Source organism: Ixodes scapularis, unplaced genomic scaffold, assembly GCF_016920785.2.
Source record: "Ixodes scapularis isolate PalLabHiFi unplaced genomic scaffold, ASM1692078v2 PGA_scaffold6__148_contigs__length_123643588, whole genome shotgun sequence".
NCBI classification, from domain to species: domain Eukaryota; kingdom Metazoa; phylum Arthropoda; class Arachnida; order Ixodida; family Ixodidae; genus Ixodes; species Ixodes scapularis.
The window spans coordinates 121,676,299-121,697,840 of record NW_024609881.1 but is presented as its reverse complement, the minus strand read 5'-3'; the positions used below and the strand labels follow the sequence as shown (position 1 = coordinate 121,697,840).

The 21,542-nt window shown below is 45.8% G+C and overlaps 3 protein-coding genes across 4 annotated transcripts in view; 1 reads left to right on the top strand and 2 right to left on the bottom strand.

Moving 5' to 3' along the window:
- LOC8023141 (transmembrane channel-like protein 5) overlaps positions 1–21,542 on the bottom strand; it is an 85,804-nt gene that overhangs the window by 42,861 nt on the left and 21,401 nt on the right. The window contains exon 1 of one of the 2 annotated variants that reach the window (XM_040221550.3): positions 413–430. The exons of the other annotated variant lie outside the window; for it this stretch is intronic. The gene's annotated coding sequence lies outside the window, so the exon portion shown is untranslated. Of the gene's footprint in view, positions 1–412; positions 431–21,542 lie in introns of those variants that run through there. 2 annotated transcript variants of the gene reach the window in all.
- Positions 2,503–20,140, top strand: LOC8023142 (protein ALP1-like). Its single transcript, XM_029988537.4, has 5 exons — positions 2,503–2,845; positions 5,924–6,167; positions 7,876–8,108; positions 13,564–13,905; positions 18,728–20,140. The coding sequence occupies exons 1-5, from the start codon at positions 2,663–2,665 to the stop codon at positions 19,121–19,123; spliced, it is 1,398 nt and encodes a 465-aa protein (XP_029844397.2). The 5' UTR covers positions 2,503–2,662; the 3' UTR covers positions 19,124–20,140.
- Positions 11,253–12,381, bottom strand: LOC121048531. The gene has a single exon (XM_040504979.2). The coding sequence runs from the start codon at positions 12,151–12,153 to the stop codon at positions 11,455–11,457; it is 699 nt and encodes a 232-aa protein (XP_040360913.1). The 5' UTR covers positions 12,154–12,381; the 3' UTR covers positions 11,253–11,454.

The window sequence follows — 21,542 nt, the reverse complement described above, 5'->3', positions numbered from 1 at the left end:
TTTGTTGAGGCATTTGGCGATATTTACGACATTTCCTTTTTTGCAATGAACAGTAAAAAAAAAATCGATTGTTGTCGAGAAACTTTGCAGAACTAAATGGTATCGGACTCCCTTTCCGGAGGTGCGATCGGGGACAGCGGGGCTTGGATTGCCGGCTGGACGCCGCGAAGCGGCGTGTACTGGTTACGCTTAGTAATTAGCAGCCGATACTGTCGCCGCGAAGCGGCGTGAACGCAGGCGGGGGGCTGTGTTAACGAGCGCCCCAGTGATTCACGCGCCGTTTGACAAGGGTGGCCCGAGCGGCATGATCTCTCGGAGGAGTGCGTATAGCCATTTCCGCGCGAAGCGCACTCCGGAGTGCGTATAGCTTTACTCTTTTACGAAAGCGCAGTGCCGCAGGAAAAAGGCACACCTCGTCGAAAGCAAGTTTCACCGCGGCGTGTTCAAAGCTTCCTTGGCACGCCTGTGCCGTGTCTTTGTGCCTCCGGCCCTCCGCACGCTTGGACACTGACCAAAAATCGACGCAATGTGGATGTGTTTTGCGAGTGCAATGTGCGTAAAGCCGTATGTGTCTCTGGATTGCGGCACTGCGCTTTCGTAAAATTTTTCCGTGTTCTCAACGGCAAGTATCACACCTTGCATAAGGTTTTAAAAAAAATTATTTGGCGAATGACGACGAACGAGTAGAAAACGTGCCTTTAGCATTCCAGCCTCTGTACGCTGCCACCGGCCTCTGCAACGCATAGAGTTATTATAATGTACGCTAGAGGTTCAAGTGGCGCTAGTGTGCTGACGCAAATTGAAGCAGACAGCAACCAGTCGAAAATTGACTTCCGGTAATGCATTTCTATGGGAAAAGGTGAGTGCATTTTCTCCCTGCGCTCGATTATAAGAGCCAATATCCCAAATAATTCGTACGTACTAGGTAGCTTGGAACATTTCTCAGTCAGGCCGACAAAATAATTGGTCAGTTACGGCGTTTTTATTTCGAATTCGTCGCCTTAAAAACGGTGCTAAAACGGCTTCGTACGTGTATTTATGTGCACCGTCGGACACTGTTAGCGCGAACGCGGCGTCAGCGATTTCCAGCATGGGGGATATACATGCCAAACAAACGAAGGACATCTGGAAAATCAAGAGCGGCGGCAAGAACTATAACACTGGATCAGTAACTCGCAGTGCATGTACGATCAAAATAAATTGAAGACCACGCAATCTATTCCGATTTTAAATAAGTAAATACCGCTTTATTTTTTCTGCCCTGAGCGAAGCTGCTTGTTCTACGTTCAAAATATCACCCGCGCCCTTGATATCATTGAGAAGAAGTGCGCAATAAAAGCTGCCCGGTAGAGAGAACGACACGAAGAGACACCTTTCATAGCCCACGGAATTTATTCACTACGTTTTAAAGTTTTTTTATCCGCTCATGCACGACGGGATCATTTTCATACAGTGACAGGACTGGCATATTATCAATAAACAAGCGTCACCGGAATGCTGGCGAGTCTTGAACACATTCTATATTCGTTTCGATTGTAATTTTGCTTTGAATCGTCGCTTGTTCTTACACACCTGCTGCGGAACACACGTTTGGAACTGAAATGTAGCGAAGTTAAATATCGTTCACTGATGAAGAAAAATGCGCAAACTAAAGCAATTATACTTTTACAGTGTTAATCAAGGTACATGCTATTCGGTACGACCCAAATAACCAAAGTGTTCCGTGTTATTATCCGGCGAAGAGACAAAATGCACGCGCGTTTTCCCATAGGAATGCACAGGAGCACCGCAAAAGAAGACTGGTTGCTGTCTGCTTCAATTTGCGTCACGGAAGTCGCATAGACACTAGCGCCAGTTGAACCTCTCTGCAACGTTAGCAAAATAAAAAAAATTTACATGCAAGATGGCCGTTCGTCTTTGGCCGCACTGGGGGGATCGGTAGCCGAGTGGGCTGAAGCGCACACCCAGCTCGACGCGCGTGGAGCGAAAGCTCGCGCTGCAGAACCCAGGGATCCTGGGTTCGAGCCCCACCCCTGCCCGTTTCGATCTGGATGAGCATCGTACCGGCGTGCGGTCGTGTATCACTACTGCGTGGTGCACGTTAAAGACCCCAGGCTAGCGGTTGTACTGCACTGGCTAAATTGCTCATCTACAGCGTGTGACTCGTCGCAACTTTAATGGCAGACCAACTACACGCTGTATAAATATCCCCACAACCCCAATTATTATTTGGCCGCACTCGCGCTGCAGCGAAGACGGGGACACACGATCCAGCAATTGTCATAAAGATCAGTGTATTCCTCCATATGCAAATTAGTTCGAAAAATAAAAGCGGTAGCACGAGCACAAATCCTTTGAAAACTACTATTTTTCCTACCTTTCCCGTGGTCAGGAAAGAGAGAAAAAGCGTCACAGGCAATACGACTTCGGTAGATGGCGCAAACTGCCTTCTAGTAATATGGCGCCGCTGTACCTTGTGGAACGCGGGAAATCGAGCATCGAGTGTCCATCCACTTAAAAACTACTATGGACGCCGGTCGTGTTGTGCGTTTGAAAATGCGCAAGTGAACTCTCCTACTTCGCAATTTCTTGTCTCAAGCTCTGTATCGAGCTTTTCAAGACCGGTGACACCCACGGACAGCCTTTCGTTGCCTGCGACAAAATGAAAAAGGAGGTGATGTCGAGCGCGCTGTCGAGAATGGAGCCCAAGAAGTTGAAAGCCGTCGTCGCGATGCTCACAGCCGCCGTGAACGACTACCTGAACAAAGTTAACCTACTCCTCCAGACGGCACAGCGACAACGCAGGCTGCTCCAACTGCTTGCAGCACTCCGGCAGCGACGGAAGGTGAGAGCTTGTTACGATCTGAAAAGCCGAGTGCCCCTAGCGTTTGGATGTTTGCGCCGGGGGCGGCCTTTTGCCCCCAAATGCAATCTCTCTAATCACTAGTAGATGGTATTGCTGTTGCCTCAACACCTTCTGATACATCAGACAAAGAAAAATAAGCAGTAGCACACTGATATAAGACTGTCTGTAGCAGACGACGTGCGGCAAGAAGGTAGCAGACGATCTGTACCAAATAAACCTTAGTAGACACAGTGAGGGCACAGGAGAAGACGTCTCAAACGCAGCTAAGTCGATTTATTATCTCTCGTTCCTTATATATCCTCGATAGACACCAACTACTCCTCTCCCGGACATGCACATATTGTTGCAGATAAGCTGTAGCCCACTAAATAAACGATAACAAATAAACTACCAGGTAGTGCACTGTACTGCACAATCTTTAATGGGCAAACTCTGGTTAGCAAACTACGAGACAAAGCGAGGAATGACAGCAGCGTATGGACGGGGGTATTTGGGAAAGAATTCTGGAAAAATCATCGGTACAGCAGTATGAAAAAGCAACTTTAAATTGAAAAGAATGGATGATCAATAACACGGGCAACTTTCTTCTTTTTTTTTCATGACATGACATGACGTCAAAGGAGACACTAACTGATGCAGATCTTTCTAGCAGCTGAATAGAGCGATTCAAAGGGGACAGGTAAATCTTGTCAGACCACAAGGGATCCAGCTCTCTTTACAAATTCATGCACACCGTCGCATGCGGATGTCTGTCGCAGCCGGCTCATCCAATGGTCCTTTTTCAAAAATCCCAACAGGCCGCGCATGAAGCATGCATTGAATCATGGGGATGTCTCGTATGATCCTTCTTGCCCCCGCAGCATCTACCACGTGACTCTAAAGAAAGTGAGAAAGAAAGAAAGTAGCGCAGTGCACGCTTGCCCTCACCCTCTTGTTTACGTGGCCTTCGTCGCCCACAGCAGTTGGTTCCCAAGGTTGTCCGAGCCGTCTGCTACAGCCGGTTCTATACAGCCAGTTCCCAGAGTTCTTTGAAGTACCGCGTAAGGTGCCGCACATTTCTCGACGGGCCTGTTATACGTGTCTCCAAAGACTGGTCCACGGGTTCGCTTCTGAGCGCTCAAGTGTTCCGTGCTCGCTCGTAATCGATTGCAACGAGTGAGTATGCCGGCATACTGGCGCCACCTGTCGGGCAGCCTCGAAACAGTTCTATATTTCCTCATTTTTTATGCGTCATTCTTTCATCGTGGGCTCGAAATAACTCTTACAACGTTATAAGTAGGGTTCCTTGTTTTCCGTGTTTATTTTTCTTCAAATTCGGGGGCGTTTCTTTTTTTAGTTTATTTTTTTCTCGCAGATTCTGTGTTTTTCGGTGCCAATTTTCGGTTTCGGACAAAATATTGGCATTCATTGGGGCTCGAAGAAAATAGAACACACGCATGGAATTCCCTCACCTCTAGGAAGCATGCGCCGGAAACAAATGCTTAAAAAATGCTCCGGTACCGACGAGGGATTGATATGCGGTTCGGGCTGTGGTTCTTTAGAACGAAGTGGCCTCGCGGGCAGTTCACTCTGGGCTGTGTTTGCGCTCAACTTAAAAATAAAGCTGTAGATGGAAATTTTCGTCTCGTGAAGCTGGGTATTTTCGATTCGAGGGCAGCTCTCGTTCTAGGTTTTTCGGTTTTCTTTGAATCCAATTAAACCGGCTGGATGGTTCATTTTACAGGGTTTATCGGTATTTACCGAAAACACGAAACTCTAGTTATAAGCAACTGTTTCTCATAAGCTTTGATCTCGTGAATACTGCAAAACCTTTGTTCTAGATGTATGCGGGTCGGGTGTGATCCACGGCTACCCGATAGATGGCGCCAGTGTGCTCTTTCGTCGTGAGCTGTCGCTAGCGAGCACTCTCCAATGCAAATGTGCGAACTGGCCTCAAGATGACGGCCCCGACCCAGCTGCCACACACCTCCGCGGGCCGAGGCGACTTTTTCGTCGTCTGCTACAACTGGTTCTGTGTGGCCAGTTCCCAGAATCTTCTTCGGTGCCGTGTAGGGCACTGCGTATCTTGCAACGGGCCTGTCGCACACTTTCTTATTCCGTGTCCCTACGATCTCTAAGGAACCTTTCACACACTTGCGTTTGCTTACGACCAAATTCCTCCGATCTCGCGCGATGAGAGTGGCGCCATTATAAGCTGGTCCCGGAACTGCATTTCGCCAGAGCAAAGTGTTTTGCGGTATTTTCGAGATGAAGAGTATGTACCATGTACAAGAAATGGTCGTTTATAACATTATCAAAAGGGTTTTGAGCCAAGAAAGAAAGGATGATGCGCGGAAAGATGAGGAAACATATTGAAATGCGGAGCATTCCACAGCTCGCCAATAGACGGCGCCAGCGCGACCTCTCGTTGTAAGAGATGCCGAGTGGTTTTAAAGGGGTACTTCAGCGTTTTCTTTATAGTCCCCGATTTGCCTCAAAATTTGCTAAACACACCAACAAACATTGCTAAAATAATCATCAAAATATTAAGCTAAAATTTTTTTTTTTTTTTTTTTCAAAATTGTTTAATTTTTAAGTTTGGTCCTCACCTTCTTTCTCAAAGTGAAAGTCTCTCCTGGCAACAATGAAAAAGTGACGTCGGGGGAAGGCAGGGGTCACTGGACTGTAGACTTTGTTCCCAACTGATTACAAGCAGTTTTATGGTGTTAAAAGAATGCTTTGGAAGCTCGCTCCAGCACTTGCGCAGCTGCACAAAAGAAACAATCGCTGGGCATAGTCTATTTTTAGACCGTTCGTTGGACCTGCAAGCTGCCTTCCCCTTACGTTACGCCACTAAAAAGTGTGGTTATACTTGAATGTTGGTTTTGCCGTCATTTTTACTTGCCGATTTCACAATAACTATTCTGAATTTTGCGATCCTAAATAGCATAAGTGAAAGGGTAAAGGCCGGTGATTCCAAAGATATAGTTAGTTGGGGTGGCTAAAAAAAACGCCGGAGTACAGGGCACCCTGGTCCGCGCAAGCATGCCCCAACGTGACCTCTGGACGCCCCCGCAGGCCAAGGCGGTGCCCCCTATGCGTCAGCCGGTGAACTGCTGCCCGAGCGTGCGCAACCTGCTGCTGGACTACCTGCACAACGAGCGGCTGCCCTTTGAGCGCCACTTCAGGGTCGGCCGCGCCACCTTCCGCCGCATCTGCGCCATCTTCTCCCGGCCCCGTGCCAGCGGGTGGACCCGGGAGCTCGAGCTGCTCATCTTCCTCCACTGGCTGGGCATGGGGGCGTCCTACAGGGCCATTGCCGGTCAGGAGGCCCCCTCCGGGCAGACGATCAAAGATTCGCGTTATAACGTTGTGCCACTTATGTAGGGTGACCATAATCCTTGGAGTAAAAAACGGGACATCGGGGACGGGAAAAAAAAATCTCCGCTTCGCATAAACATAAACATGCACATTTTCCAGAGTTCTTCGTTGACAACGCGACTGCTTTTGTTCTCCATCTTTTAACGATGGGGAAGATATGTCGCAGACAGAAGCGTGTCCAATTTAGAAAAATAGAAGTCTCTCCCAGATGCACTTTTGTGTGAACAAAATGTATTAGCCGATGCAACTACGGTATGTTTCATAGTATGTTTATTTTTATAACATTACGTCCGACACAAATAACCATTCTTTCTGTTGTCTTCCATTAGCTTAGTACTGAGTTCACAACTACCATGAATGTTCCCATGAAAACTGGACATGAGGCTTTGTTAGACCAAAAATAGTGCTGGACGGCTGAAACTAACTTTTAAAAGTGGGACTGTCCCGGCCAAAACGGGACGTCTGGTCACCCTACATTTACGTATATTCTGCATCATACAATTTACATTATATTTACACTGCGGCATTTGTGCTATGCTGTGCACCACTCTTTTCTTTTATGTTCCGAGAGCTGTAGTGCCGCCATTCCGGTAGCTCCACTAGACAGCAGAAAGGCTCGAATCTGAAAAAACAAACTAAAATTAGACGGACGTCAAAACGTGTGTAATTTTTTTCGCGCTGTCTTTCAAAATACGAGCCACATGAGGAAAGTTAAAAAAAACGGATGTGGAAGATTCGAAGGTGGATGTATTCATTCGTCATCCATCAATTTGCTTGGTATGTTGTGCCCCCATGATTAAATTAATTAAGCTCTGGATCTCTCCCGAGAGATCCAGAGCATCAGAAGACTATACCACCATCATCAGCTACACTTTGTGCTTTCAGGTGACAAACCATTTTCACAATGTAGAAGGCTGTTATTATGATATGTTTTAAACAAAATTGCTCATTCTGTTGATAACACATTTCTCTCATGCTGTTGTTGGTGTCAAAACACGTCTGAATCCTCGTTCGCTGAAGTTGTGAAAAAAATGTTTCTGCTCGCGTGATGCATTTAGAGTAGGTTCTTTGAGTCACCTGCGAAGAAATCTCTACGCATTTCACTGCATATTGTGAAGCACAGAACCGGTGATCTGGTTTTTGTCTAAAACTCGCAGCTATACTCCGTCCGACCCCAACTTGACGCGAGGTGGAAGCTATGTTCTTGTTGGATCAATCATCCGTCATCTTTTGGCACATGATCACGCTCCTGCCTATACTGCCGTGCAGAGAGTGGGGTCAGGTGACAAAAGGGAGATGGTTGACTGGTCTAGCAAGCGAATGGCTCCCACCGCCCTGTCAGCTTGGAGCTGGATGAAAAAGAAGCGATAACTGCGCGCAATTTTTCTAGTTATTTTGTTTGTTGCTAGTTTGGTGTAATTGTACAAGTATCTATCAACTTCTCCTGTAATGCCCTTCAAAAAAAGTCCGACAGTATTGATAAAAAAAATTAAATAAAGAAGATATAGCAGACGACACGAGCCTCCTGCTCCAACGGTGCCATCGAGCCAACAGTGTTATCGCTCCAATAGCGCCACTGGACGCGTCTTCGAATTCTCTGTTGCGTCTGCGAGAAGTTCCGCACACGAAGTGATCCCGTAACGGTGCAGGCACCTTTGGGATTCCCCGGTCCACGATCCACAACGTGGTGTACCGCTACGTGAACAACCTGGTGGATCACCTGACCCTGCTGATCCACCCGCCGCGCACCGACGCCAAGCTCAGGGAGGTCGGGGACGGCTTCGCCGACCTGTGCTCCAGCGAGGCCTTCGCCAGGGCGGGGGGCGTCATTGACACCTGCTGCATCACCCCTTCGTCCGGCGACACCCCCGTCCTCATGCAGGTGGGCAGAGCCTCCGAAGGGCCTCCGAAAGTGCGGTACCCGGGAGGCATCTTTGAACGGCGCGTTTGGTACCACAAATGAGTCGAAAGTGGTGCCGAAGTGGGAAGAAATTATCTTGGCGGTTAGTCCTATAGTTCGTTTATCCCTAATGGTCCGCTCACACGCTCGCATTTCCATTTGACCGAGTGGTTCCAATCTCTTACGACGAGGTGGCCCTGGAATTGCATTTCACTAGGGCAAGGGGTTTGCGGTATTTGCGAGGTCAGATGCACATACCATCAATGATAAATGAATGGAAATGCCAAATCTTCTGACCCAACAGACGACACCAGCGTGTTCTCTCGTCGTAAGAGAAGGCACTCGGTTGTAAGCAGTTGCGAGCGTGTGAGCCAGCCTCAAGCCGACAGGGCGGCGAGAGCCAGGCACTCACATTTGCCCCTGCCCTCTGCACATAACTCCAGACAAGAGCGTGATCACGCAGTGAAGGATAGACGAACGACAGGTCCAACAAGCGCCTACAGTCGGCGATGGTTCAGGAATCTAGCACATGTTCCGGCTCTAGATTTCTGCCTTTGGTGAGGTTTTCTTGCACACTCGGTCAGAGCACGGCGGAAGGTAGCAAGCGCACGCCAGAGGCAGAGCATCTTTCGTGTCCTTAAAGGGGCCCTGCAAGCACTTTTTTACTAATTTTTAATTTGCACCAAATCTGAGCGCACTGAACGTAGTAACTTAGTGTAACTTTTATTTTCTTGAAATTCGCTTTATTTTAAAAGTTATAGGCAAATCAAAATTACAAAAACAAGCAAAAAATAACCTCCCTCATGACGTCCTTGGTTGCTTGAGCGGCCGTGAACTAGAGGGGGGTAGTGAGCTCATCGCGAGCGCTCACAGCTGCCGCATTCCGTGTCGACGGCGCGAAAGGGCGCCACTAAAGCGTGTTCTGGACAGGCTGTATGCAGCGGGCAGCCAGAGGGGCTCTCATTGCCTTTGCTGCGTGATTAAACACTAATTCGGCATGACACTTCATTGGCCACAAACGACAGCAAACACGGGGTAAAGATCAGTTCAGAGTGGGAGCCACTTCGCGTTGCCATACCGCGAAACGGCCAAACCGCAAGACAAAGCATCTCGCCGACGGCCTTCGGAAGGCTCGGAGCCGGTCGGATCCTCCTGCCCACACGACCGCAGCGCTGCCGCGTACATCTGGGACCTTTCCGTGTCGGCGCCTGATCCCACTACTTCTTTCTAGTATGCGCCGCCTTTTCCACCGCTTGGTGGCGGGTATGTCGACGGGTCATTTCTTGTTTCCGTACTTTATAAACTGCATTTGTTTCTTTTCAGATCTAAAAAAGTGAACAAAAACTACTTTTATAAGTAATTGAAACGGTTCGCGACACTTATATTTTGTATTTCGACTAAAAAGAAGCTTTTAGCAGCTCTGACCACTAGTAAGCCCAGGACCAAAGACGTCACATTTTGCGCGCTTTCGGTACCGCGGGTCGCCCTCGTCGGTGGAGGAGGTTTCCGCGTTGTCCGGTTAAAATATGACGCACTGATATTTAGTTACTCTCTCCGTGCCCGCTGGCTTGCCCGAACTTCAAGAGACAGGGAAAACGCAAAAAAGGTAGACGCTTAAATATGATTGCACGGCCCCTTTAAAGGAGCTGTGCAACAATTTCAGTGCTCTGCTTAAATAATTTGGGAGTTGGTGTCTCGACCTTTCTGAAGTAAAGAACAAAAACCGCTTTTGTCTGTATGTCCTAGTTTTTATTTTAAAAATTGACAAAGATTGAGGTTTTGGGCACCCCTCAACTCCTTCACCATCTTCCGAGTCACTTGCGCCGTGACGTGAATGGGGGTCGCGCAGGGCTCCGATGAAGCTCTCTCTCTAGAGCCATCAGTGAGCAGCGAGAACTCATCCGCTCGCGACCACTTACCACGTGCTTGTACAGCGCGATCAACATGGCGAAAGGAGGAAAGTCTTGTCCGGGTCCGGCCATCCCCGTCCGGCTCTGCCCCCGTCCCCCTCCAGCTTCTGGCGGCTGTTCGCGGTAGCAGATAGAGCTGACGGTTTTGTAGACCTCGGATAGATGGCGCCACTAAAACTCCACATAATAAAAGTTTTGTCAGTGATACCAGGTTTTTGACGCATCTCTATTTGTTGGGACAACAAGATTTATAGAAAAGTTACCTTTTCTCGAGTAGGTAGTTGTACAACTTCCTATCTTTTTACAAGTCCCCGATTGATATCATGCCGCGTGGTTCTCATGGCCGCCGCTTGAGGCTGCAGGTCGGGAAATATTTAAACTTTTGCCTCACGATTACACGGCGGATTCGCAACATTTCGAAGGAAGGAGATGTGTTTTCTGTCCTTAGTGACAAGATAAACAATGTCGAAAGTAGAAGATGCAAATTCTTTCAACGTTGAAATCGTTGCACAGCTCCTTTAACCCGTCGCCGACCGTAGCTTTTGCCACACTGTCGGCTCGGGGGCGAACGGAGCGTAGGAGTTCTATCAAAAATTTTACAGGCCCCGGCACCGGCACGCTCGCATTCAAATCCCGTCGGTGCATGGGATTGTCACTCCTCCTCACCCACGTTTGCCCCCCTGTATACGGCTCTGGCGCTGACGGACACGCAGTGCCATGAGGTGGCCAGTCGTTGAAACTGACGCTGCGCGTCAGTTTCATCTTGTGGCGCCACCTTGTGACGAACAAGCAGCGCCACCTTGTGGCACTGCTTGTTCGGCGAATGGGATCTTGGTCGACGTGCACTAGCCAATGGGATCGAAGCGATGTAAAAGATGTCGTAGCTAACCGGCGAATCGGAGCTGGCTTGACTTAAAGAAGGATTTAAGAGCCGTTTAGCATGGTTTCAGAGCTGATGACGTCGGCTCGCTCCATGAGACAGTTAATGCTTTCACATTAAAAAAAACAACATTTTTGGGGGTGTTGTTCCTCTCACCACGTAATAACCATGGTGAAAGTTGTCAGACCAAAAACTGGCGACTGCTAGTCCGTGCGAAGCATGCCACATACGTCGCTATTCTCGATGGCATTGTATTTATTTATTTATTTATTTTATTTATTTATTTACATACCTCTAAAGGCTCCAAAGGAGCATTACATAGAGGGGGGTGTCGTATAAACTTTTACATAATCATACAATATTTTACAAGAAAAAATAGAAGACATCGTGTCACGCTAAACAGAACCATGAAGGGAAGACATTACATAACAAAAAAGCCACACACGCACTCGCATCATTGGAGGCAGTCGACGTGCTAGAAAAAAAGCAATAGACCCAGCGAGCGAGTAACAAACATACAGGGCAATATATGATTCATTCACCCTAAAGATTCACGCAATAACAACATAAATGTATCATGATCAGTGACCGTCGCAATTTCGCTTGCCAACTCATTCCATTCAGTCGCCGCTTGTACGAACGGGGAGTATTTGAACAGATTAGTTCTTGCAAATGGAATATGAACTTTGTAACAATGATCATGACGAGGGGAAATGCGAGCCGGTGGGAGAATGTTGTTTTGACGGAAATCTGAGGAACTATGATAGAGTTTATGAAAATGGGATAACCTTGCGAGGTATCTTCGCTGGTGGAGAGTCAATAAACCAAGTGAACTCTTAAGTTGACTGACGCTTATAGGTGAATACGTTTTTAGTATAAACCTGGTGGCCCTGTTTTGTAATGATTCTAAATTATTAATCAAATATTTTTGATGCGGGTTCCAAATTATAGCTGCATATTCCAACTTTGGCCTAATGAGGGTAGAGTATGCAAGTAGCTTCGTTTCTGCTGTTGCCATATATAAATGCCTTCTTAAGAAACCAAGTGACTGGTTAGCCCTCCTAAGGATATAATCTAGATGAGTGTTCCAGGAGAGGTTGGAAGTTAAGTGGACTCCTAAATATTTATATGTGGATACTTTATCCAATTTTGAATCTATAACTTTGTAGTCGTATTGAAAAGATGAGCGACGATTGGTAAATGTCATTATTTTTGTTTTATCTATATTTATCTGCATTTGCCACGTGTCACACCATGAAAGTATGATATCCAAATCACTTTGAAGGGCCAGGCAGTCGCTTTGACTAGATATTTGACGGTATACCACACAGTCGTCTGCTAATAGGCGAATCTTTGAAGAAATGTTGTTGGGGAGGTCATTTATATAAATTAAAAACAAAAGTGGTCCAATAACGGATCCTTGAGGGACACCAGATTTGACATGTATAGGTGGTGAGGTGATGTCATTTGCAAGTACGGATTGTTTTCTATCGTGCAAAAACTCACGAATCCATGTAATTACCTTATCATTAATTTTGAGATATTGTAGTTTTTTTATCAGACGACTGTGTGGTACACGATCAAAGGCCTTCGAAAAGTCTATAAAAATAGCGTCGATTTGTGAGGATGAGTGAATACAGGTGTGCAAATCCGTTACCAGTTCAAACAGTTGGGTTTCACACGAAAGACCACGTTGAAAGCCGTGCTGATTGGGAAATAGCAGGTTGTTTGAGACTAAGTGTTTCATGACAGATGAATATATTATATGTTCTAAAAGTTTACAAGGAACACAGGTCAATGAAATTGGTCTATAATTTGTTGGGCAATTCCGATTACCAGATTTATAAATCGGCACGACATTTGCTGATTTCCATTCGTTCGGAATGTGGCCAGTATTAAGCGATTGCTGGAATAAGCCGGCAAGCACGGCACCTGATGCATCCTTTGTTAGTTTAAGTAGCTTCGAGCATACACCATCAGGACCCGGGCTGGATTTTGTCGGCAAGCGGTTAATGGCACTGATAACACCATCAATATTGATTTGCACATCGTCCATTTCTGGAATGACGATTGTAGGTGTAACATGGCGGTCAGATAAAGGGAGCTCGTCGGTAAACACTTCGCCAAAAAATCTGTTAAGTTTAAAAGCGGACTCGGATGCAGAAAGCTTTACGTCACCTTCTTGAAGTAAAGGAAATGTATTTTTTTCTTTGGGGTTTACGACATGCCAGAACTTCTTTGGATTTGTTTTTAGTATGCTAGATAAATCGTCGTTGAAAAAACTATTCTTTGCCTTTCTTATATCATTCATTATATCATTGCTGGCAACGCTTTGACATACGCAAGAAAACAAAAAAAACATCACTTCCAAGGTCTGTATCTAGCTTTTTGTCTATTTTTAACTAGCGCAAGAACACCGGCATCGCGTGTCATATAAAGTAAAATAAGCCGAAGAGCACTCGAGCAACTTCAACTCGTCGCGGTGAAACGAACACGCCTAACCTATCGTCTGTTTTCTTTCTTTCTTTGGTCCTCTGTACTTTGGTCCTCTGTTGTCTCTTTCTCGTTCTTTATCTCGGGACCGCCAACGTGTGTGCTTTTGATTTGCCGCACTCTGCTCCCGGCTTCAGCCCAGCGCTCCCCGCAGGCGCTGTGCGACTCCCACGGCCGCTTCCTGGACTTCTCGGTGGGGTACCCCCCGTCCATGGAGCCCTCGGAGGTGTTCCGCGCGAGTCCACTCTTCGAGAAGGGCGACTACCCGCCGCCGGGCTACTTCCTCATCGGGGGCGAGGGCTACCCGTGCCTCTCCTCGCCCGTGGCCGTCATGCCGCCCTTCCACAAGCCGCTCCAAGACGAAGCTGAAGTCAGCTTCAACGCCGTCTGCAACCGGGCCTTGACCGTGCTGCACGACGCGCTGGGTCAGATGACCAGCCGCTGGAAGCTGGTGTTCGAGCGGCGGCTCACGGCGCTGCGCCAGCGCACCATCAAGGTCGGTGCGTCATCATTTTGTGCCTTAGTTAGATAGCTTCATTATTGGGTGAAGTACGCCTAAGAAGTACTTAAACTAAAGTACAAAGTAAATGAGAGGTTATGCACTTGAAGTAAAGTGGAAAGTACACTGGGCACAATGCACTTCAACTAAAGGACTATAAATATAATGTACTTTGAAAGTAAAGTACAATTACTTTCCAACACAATCTTTCATTCCCCTATACAGTATTTTTTTTTCTAAACTGGTATGCATTGCCCCAGGGGTAATTAGGGGTATGTCAATTATTTTCGTAAATGGCGGCGAATATTGGATAAAGTGAAGTGGCCACAGAGTAGTTGTTTCCCACTCGCTGACAGACTATTTAACGCAATTAACTTATAAGGCACTTGCTCGTTGACAAAGCATCATTTTGTGGTACAAAATGAACAAGATGAAATTTGCGGAATGTACTTTGATGTCGGGAGTTGTACTTTTCTTTCCTCAAAAAGTACCATACTTGAAAAATGTACTTCAACCAGTAAAGTACAGGTTTCCTAAACCTCCTTGAAATAGTACTTTAAGCACAACATACTTTTGTACTTTTGTGTTGTCTGTTTATTTAGACCAGAGCAGAGTGCGGCAAATCGTGGGCATCGACGTCTGTGATCACGAGAGAAAGAACGAGAAATAGAGCGACACGTGAGCAGAGAAAGGAACAAGACGACAGGTCGGGTGTGTTTGTTTTGCCGCATTGAGTTGAAGGTTGCTCGAGCAATTGTCGACTTTATTTATTTCTGTACATTGCACCCTTGTTCTTCTGCAAAGTAAGCTAGAAAAGAGCTACCTATGTACATATAACTTAGGAGTGATGCTTTGCCGCTTCTTTGTGTAAACTAAGGCGTCGCCAGCGTTATGGGACCATCAATGTCTGCATCTATGCGCTTTGAAGTGGCCAGGATGCATGGAGCCTCTCGATTATTATATTAGCTCCGGTTTAAAGAGCGGGAAATCAGTGCAGTGCCACTGTTAGGGTTTTTAATGTGCATCACGCAGTTCTGAGACACGACCGCACGCCGGTGCGATCCTCGTCCAGATCGAAACGGGCAGGGGTGGGAATCGAACCCAGGATGCCAGAGTTCTGCACTCTTTGTTTATTTATTCTTACTGTTCACTCGATACCGGGCTATTTATACAAAATTATGCAAAGCACCGACACTAGGGTGACCACCCGTCTCGCGACTCGTGGGACTGTCCCGCATTGAGGGCTCGTGTCCCGCATTGAGGGCTCGTGTCTTGCATCCCGCGAGAAAGTCTTAAATCTAAAAAATGTCCCGCATTTCACACTGTCATAAAATTCACTCCGCAACTCACGGTGCTGCCGAAAAATTTGGCACGCGGAATTGCGGAGGTCGCTAGTAATTGTGTGATTCGAAATGGTACGCCATGTTTTATGATCTATCCAAGCATTGCGGGGAGCAACCGTCGTTCTTGCAAGAGCACCGATGCGCATGCGGCGTTGTGCCTCCCCTTTAGTGGGAAAATATTGTACGGATAAGCTCTCGCCAAAAGTTTAAATATAAAATATTGTAATTATTTTCAAATTGCCGTGCCAATGCAAAAGGTGTGCTGTGATTTTTTTTTATTTTTTTATTGAAGGCAGCCACACATGCAGCGGTCGTAAAAGAAAATAATGTTAAAAATTTGTGTAGCACCATGCCAATGCGAAAGGTTTGCTGTGGATTTCTTTTTCTTTTTTTTTTTTTCAGTGAAGGCAGCCACGCATGCAACGGTCGAAAAATAACATAATGCTAAAACTTTGTGTAGCACAATGCCAATGCAAAAGGGTTGCTGTGGATTTCTTTTTTTTTTCCTTTTAGTGAAGGCAGCCGCACATGCAACGGTTAAAAAAGAACAAAATGTTAAAACTTTGTGCAGGTAGAAGTAAGCGTGGACAGGAAACAATAACCAGAAAAATATTTACTGTTTCTTATTTCCATTTGATGAACTGAGTTCTGGTACAGTCGATTTTAATGTTTTCATCTTCGGCACATGGAATCCCATCTTTGGCATTCAAAATAATCTACCACTGGTAGTGAAAATTATTTGAGCTTAATTGGTGCAATACCCCCACCCCCTCTGCCCCGCGTGTCCCGCATTTCACTAGCAGGAAGGTGGTCACCCTAACCGACACACAATAATATAAATGTTCCTGAAATTGCAAACAAAACAGTCAGTATATTAAAAAAACAATAGGTGTTGGTAATCTAGCACAACCGAGCAACAAAAGCCAATGACAACGACACATTGAAACTTCGAGGAAAACTATGATCAGATTTACTTTAAACCCGTTAATAGTTTATTCTCGTCATTGGATTTTGTTGTTTGAAAAACTAATAAAAATAATTATCGTAAAAAAATGGTACTACAATAAAAACTATAACAACGGCCATATAGCGCAACATATATTGAAAACCACTACTACTGGTCATTAGTAATAACTGCAAAATTAAGACCAAGTAATACCAAAATTAAAACCAAGTAATACGCTGTAGACAGGGTAAATTATGTTTATTATTGTCGTTATTACTATTAACTCGCCCATGCTTTATTCAATATTCTCTTCTTACAATAGAACAGGAGTCTCAGACTTATTCGAGTAGCCCACCCCCAAAAGGACCAGGACCAACGGGGAGAGGGGGGGTCAATATTTTTGTATTTTAAAACAAAAACAAAAAAAAACAACCTAAAACAAACAGCTGACTGTCCCAGCGAAACCCAAAAGGTTTTGTATGCAAGGTACCTTGGTGCTTTCTTCTTCTTGTAAGCTCATCACTTTGCCCTCTTTAGCTTTTATTTGCACGTGCGACTACTTTGGGTCCCCACCTGATGTTATAAAAAGATTTAAAACACCACCATACAGTATCATTTATTATGCCTCGAGGGCCCTTACGAGTTTAGGGGGGCATTGAAGCTTTTATTAGATAAAGGCATATCAAAACAGAAATCAGCATTCAAACAGACATAATAATAAACAAACAATAAAAAAAACTACTAGGTAGCGCAGTTGCAAATGGTTACTCAGTTGCGATTAGGATATGGTATGACCTGTCTGGGTCCCAATACTGTTAGGCAGGTTATTCCACTTCGCTATTGTTAACGGCAAAGACACGCATTATCAATGCGAGGAAACAATTGGATGGAAATAGCAATGAAGTTCTCATATCACCGTTATGATAGTAGATTTTGTGAAAAAAGGACAGGCGTGATAATGTTCTTCTGGATGAAAAAAGATTCAGGTTAAAGTTTATTCTTAGTGAAGTGATAGTGGTGTCTGTGAGTAGTCTGAAAATAGGAATCTGATAGCGCGATTTTGAACTGCCTCTATGTTTGTTACCAATGAATCTTGCCAAGGATGCCAAATGGATGACGTGTATTCGAGTTGGGACCTCGCAAGTGTAGTGTAGGCTAGTTGTTTTACTAAATTTTAAATTGCGTCAAAGATAACCCAAGAAGCGGTTAGCGTTAGACAGGATGCGTGTTAAATGAGTGTTCCACGCGAGATCGCTAGATAAGTCTACGCAGAGATATTTGTACGGCGGACTCTTGGTAATGGGCTGGTTGCAGATTGTATAAGTAGAAGTGGTTGGGTTATGGGCACATGTGAAGGAAACGAGTTGCATTTTAGAAAAATTGATCGTCATTTTCCACGTTTTACACCAGTCGGCAATAATGTTTAGGCCAGCTTGTAGAGATTTTTGATCGGTCCAGGAGAGACACGGATCTGTGAATTATGCAGTCATCTGAGAAAAGTCTAATACAGGATGTTATGTGATCAGGGAGGTCATTTACAAATATTAGGGACACTAAGGGCCCAAGAACACTGCCCTGGGGGACTTCGGATGATAGAGGACAATATGAAGACGAGGAATCGTTAACTACAGTGTGCCGAGTATGTTTGGTTAAAAATTGCCTGATCCACGATATCACTAATGGATGAATATGAAGTTGATTTAGTTTAAGCATTAGTAAAGCATGGGATACCATATCAAATGCCTTAGAAAAGTTAATAAATATGGCGTCAGTTTGTATGTTATTATCGATGTTACTGTATATTTCATGGACGAGCTGTACTGGCAGTTTTCATAGAACGGGAGCAAACAAACAGGCATAGAAAAAATATCTGGGGATGCAACAGTCTTTTCTTTTTTAACGATTTTTATAGCAGCATTGTAAGAAAATACTTTCATACCTTAAAGGTATTGCCTGACAGCTAGAAGCCTTTTATAGTTCTGCAATTTGTTGATTTAGTGTTCTTTGATGATGCTGAAAAATTTTCTAATTGGAACCATGTCCTTAAATACAATATTAAAAAAGTTAATTACACAAAAATAATTAGCAATCTAATTATCCTAGACTTTAATAATTTTCCTAAATAGGCCCCTGGCCTAGGACCAAAACAACAGAAGCCTTTTTTTCGTTGCGACGAGTAGTTTTCGCAATATCGAATTTGTCTATTTTTTGTGAAACACCCTGTATATAATTTGGTACAACATTAAACAGCATTTTATACGTAAAAATGTATACTCAGTCGTGCCTGATTTTTTTTTCTTTTTGGCTGCTGCATTGTTGTACTAGAGCTGTTTCTGGTGTAACGACGAACTGGTGTAACGAGAACTCTTTCTGGTGTAACGACGAAAGTAACGGCATTATACTTAGTTTTGCCATTACTTTTCTCATTCCTTGCCCTTTCCACATGATGTGTTCCAAAGATTCCATGTTACACCTTGGCTTTTGCTTCTAGACGTTTGTCTGAATAAAACGATTTTCGATTCGATCGAAGGTGGTGGCCATCTGCGCCATGATCCACAACATCTGCGTGGACGAGGGAGACACGTGGAACGACGCCGACGACGCCGACGACGGCGGCTTCGGAATGGAGTTTGAGCCGGCCGGAGACTTCTCGTGGTGCGTTCCAGGCGACGAAGAGAAGGATGACGAGGGAGGAGTGATGGGGCGGGAGGCGCTGGCACAGCTGGTGCTGAGCGAGACGTCGTCTTCGAGGGTGCACCTGGAGCACGACTACTGCGGGCCCGAGGAGGAGGAGCAGTACGTGGAGGTGCACTGCCTGGACGAGGCGCCGCAGCAGCAGGGAGTCGTCGAGGTGGCGCAGCAGCCGGAAGAGGAGACCGTCATGGACCACGACTACCTGGTGGCGGCAGAGGAGTGCGTCACCTGAGACCGCGCCGGCCCAAGAGAAGAACTCGCGACGAAGATCGTGGGAGTTTCTACGGAACGTTGCAGAAACTGCGGAGCAAACGAACGAGACTATGCAAACTTTTCCGTGCAGTTACCGTAATGGCGGTGCGTTAGAGACTCCGGGAACGATTCCGTCTGGTTACCGCAACAGCAGCCTACCACAGGTTACGGAAACGTTCCTGGAAAGTTTCTGAAACTGCGGGGCGTCAAATGAGACTATGTGAACTTTTCTGTAAAGTTATTGTAACGGCGGTGCGTCGGAGGCTACGACATCTTTGCCATAATGTTACCGCAACTGCAGGGCGTCGGAAGACTGTGGGTACTCTTCCGTAAAGTTACGACGACGGCAGTGCACCGGCATCTGCGGGAATGTTCATGGAAAGTTTCAGAAACTGGTACGTTGGAGAAGTCACGCTTTTCCGTGCAGCTTTCGAAACAGCAGTGCGTTGAAGACCATGGGAACCCTTTCATACAGTTACTGTGACAGTGCGTCAAAGGCTACGGCAACTTTTCCGTGAAGTTTCCAAAACTACAGTGCATGGGAGACTATGAGAAATTTTGGGGATTTTTCCATAAAATTTCCAAAACAGCAGTGAATTGGAGAGCGAGAATTCTATGAATTTCTATAGAAAATTTGCAGTGCATGAGACTGTGGGAACTTTAGCGTAAAAATTCCAAAACAGTAGTGCGTTGGGAACTATGGAAGCTTTTTCGTAGTGTTTCTGAGATAGGGCAGCTGTTCTCAGAAGCACTGGGTCAAGCTGTACTTTACAGCTTTTTTTCTCGACCTCCGCCATCAGTGTTGATGGGAAATAAACTTACTTACCTACTTCTTGCCACGACAAATGGGAGGCGCTGTGCAAAGAAAAATAAAAGGGTATAGTACCAACCTACAGTAGAACCTGCAATGTAAAAAAACATTCTGTGTTGTATTTTTCCCTTTAAAGGGATACTAAAATTTGAATTAAATATACCTCTCACATTCTGGCCTACCCTTCATCATGTGATAAAAAAATAAAGACATTATTATTATTATTATTATTATAATAAATAATAATGTTGCGTGTATGTTTATACAGTCGGAAGTTAGCCAGCCTCAATGGGCTGACTAACTACCTGGTGTAGAAATGCCCCCAAACCCAGGATCTCTGGGTTTTGCAGCGCGAGCTTTTGCCCGACGTGCTCCGAGCCAGTGTGCGCGAGCCCACTCGACCACCGATCCCCTTCTCACGTTCAGAAATAAGTTAAACACGATCAACCATATCTGCTAATGACAATCCTGCGTTTGTATGTCAAACGGATGGCTATATTATTCGTTCCAAACAGCCAATTCCAGCGAGTGCTCGCAGAGCAGCCATTAGAGTGTGATGCGTCTCGGGAGATCCGGTGCCTCTAGCGCACTCAGTGGCGTCGACGCATTACGACCCAACCGTTCGAAAGTTGCCGACGACCGTGCCAGTGGAGGCAAAAAAGTGACTCGCCTCCGCTTCAAACCCCCCTCTCCTTGCTCCCCGCAGGAGTTGAATACGCGCGAGAGAGAAGGGAATTCTGGTTCGGCCAAGTTGGACAGGGAGCGTGCCCGCAGCCCCCTGTTCAAAGCTCACGAGGCTCCCTGGGGTTGTTGGATGCTTGCGCTAGAGGTGGGACAGCTCAAAGACCTCCCTGCCATTCATACACAAACTATGGAGTGTCTCATGTTAGAAAGCTCTTATGAACGTACATTTTACTTTTGTTTAGGGTTTTATTTCGGGAGATGGAGATTGCCGAAGACTGCTTCATGGTGCCACAAAGTTGCAGCACGTCGTGGGCACGTGCAGCCCATAATAGGTTTGATATCCGGTCAAGTGCGAACTTATGGGTCGGGTTTGGCTCTGTAACGAGATGTCGCAGACGGAGGTGACCGCCATTTCGCCAAGAATGGGGCATTTTTTCCTTAGGAAAAACAAATATATGCTCTTTTTACAAGAAAAAAATTCCACCTTGGGGACCCTCCCCTCCTTCCATTAGGCTGTTGGTTAATTCTTTGGTTGGTTTTACAGAAAGATTGTGGTGAAACTTACTACAGCACGTCAGTGTACGGGGCAATCCATATGCCACAAAATTTTACAAGAACAAAAAGTTTTATTTGACTAGGCAAAAATATGTTGCGATTGAGGGCGGCAGCTTTTTGCGTTGTTGGAAGATGTGCTTTTGGTGAGAAAAGATCACTGGGTGTGCCTTTTGCTTGAAATGCTCTTATAGAACATTGTTTTGTTTAGTTGCTTTTTATGGACGCGTCAGAAAACCTTTCAGAACCCGAGCGATGATAGCGCGACCTTCGATGGCGACGGGCTGGTGCTCGTGCCCCGCGATCACGTAAGTTTCGGCGTACAAATGCCGCCAGATTTCGGCAAAACGAG

Coding starts and splice junctions, on each gene's coding strand:
- LOC8023142 (XM_029988537.4), top strand. CDS start 2,663: ATGAAAAAGGAGGTGATGTCGAGCGCGCTGTCGAGAATGGAGCCCAAG. Junction 2,846..5,923: donor CACTCCGGCAGCGACGGAAG/GTGAGAGCTTGT, acceptor ACGCCCCCGCAG/GCCAAGGCGGTGCCCCCTAT. Junction 6,168..7,875: donor GTCCTACAGGGCCATTGCCG/GTCAGGAGGCCC, acceptor GTAACGGTGCAG/GCACCTTTGGGATTCCCCGG.
- LOC121048531 (XM_040504979.2), bottom strand. CDS start 12,153: ATGCAGATAAATATAGATAAAACAAAAATAATGACATTTACCAATCGT.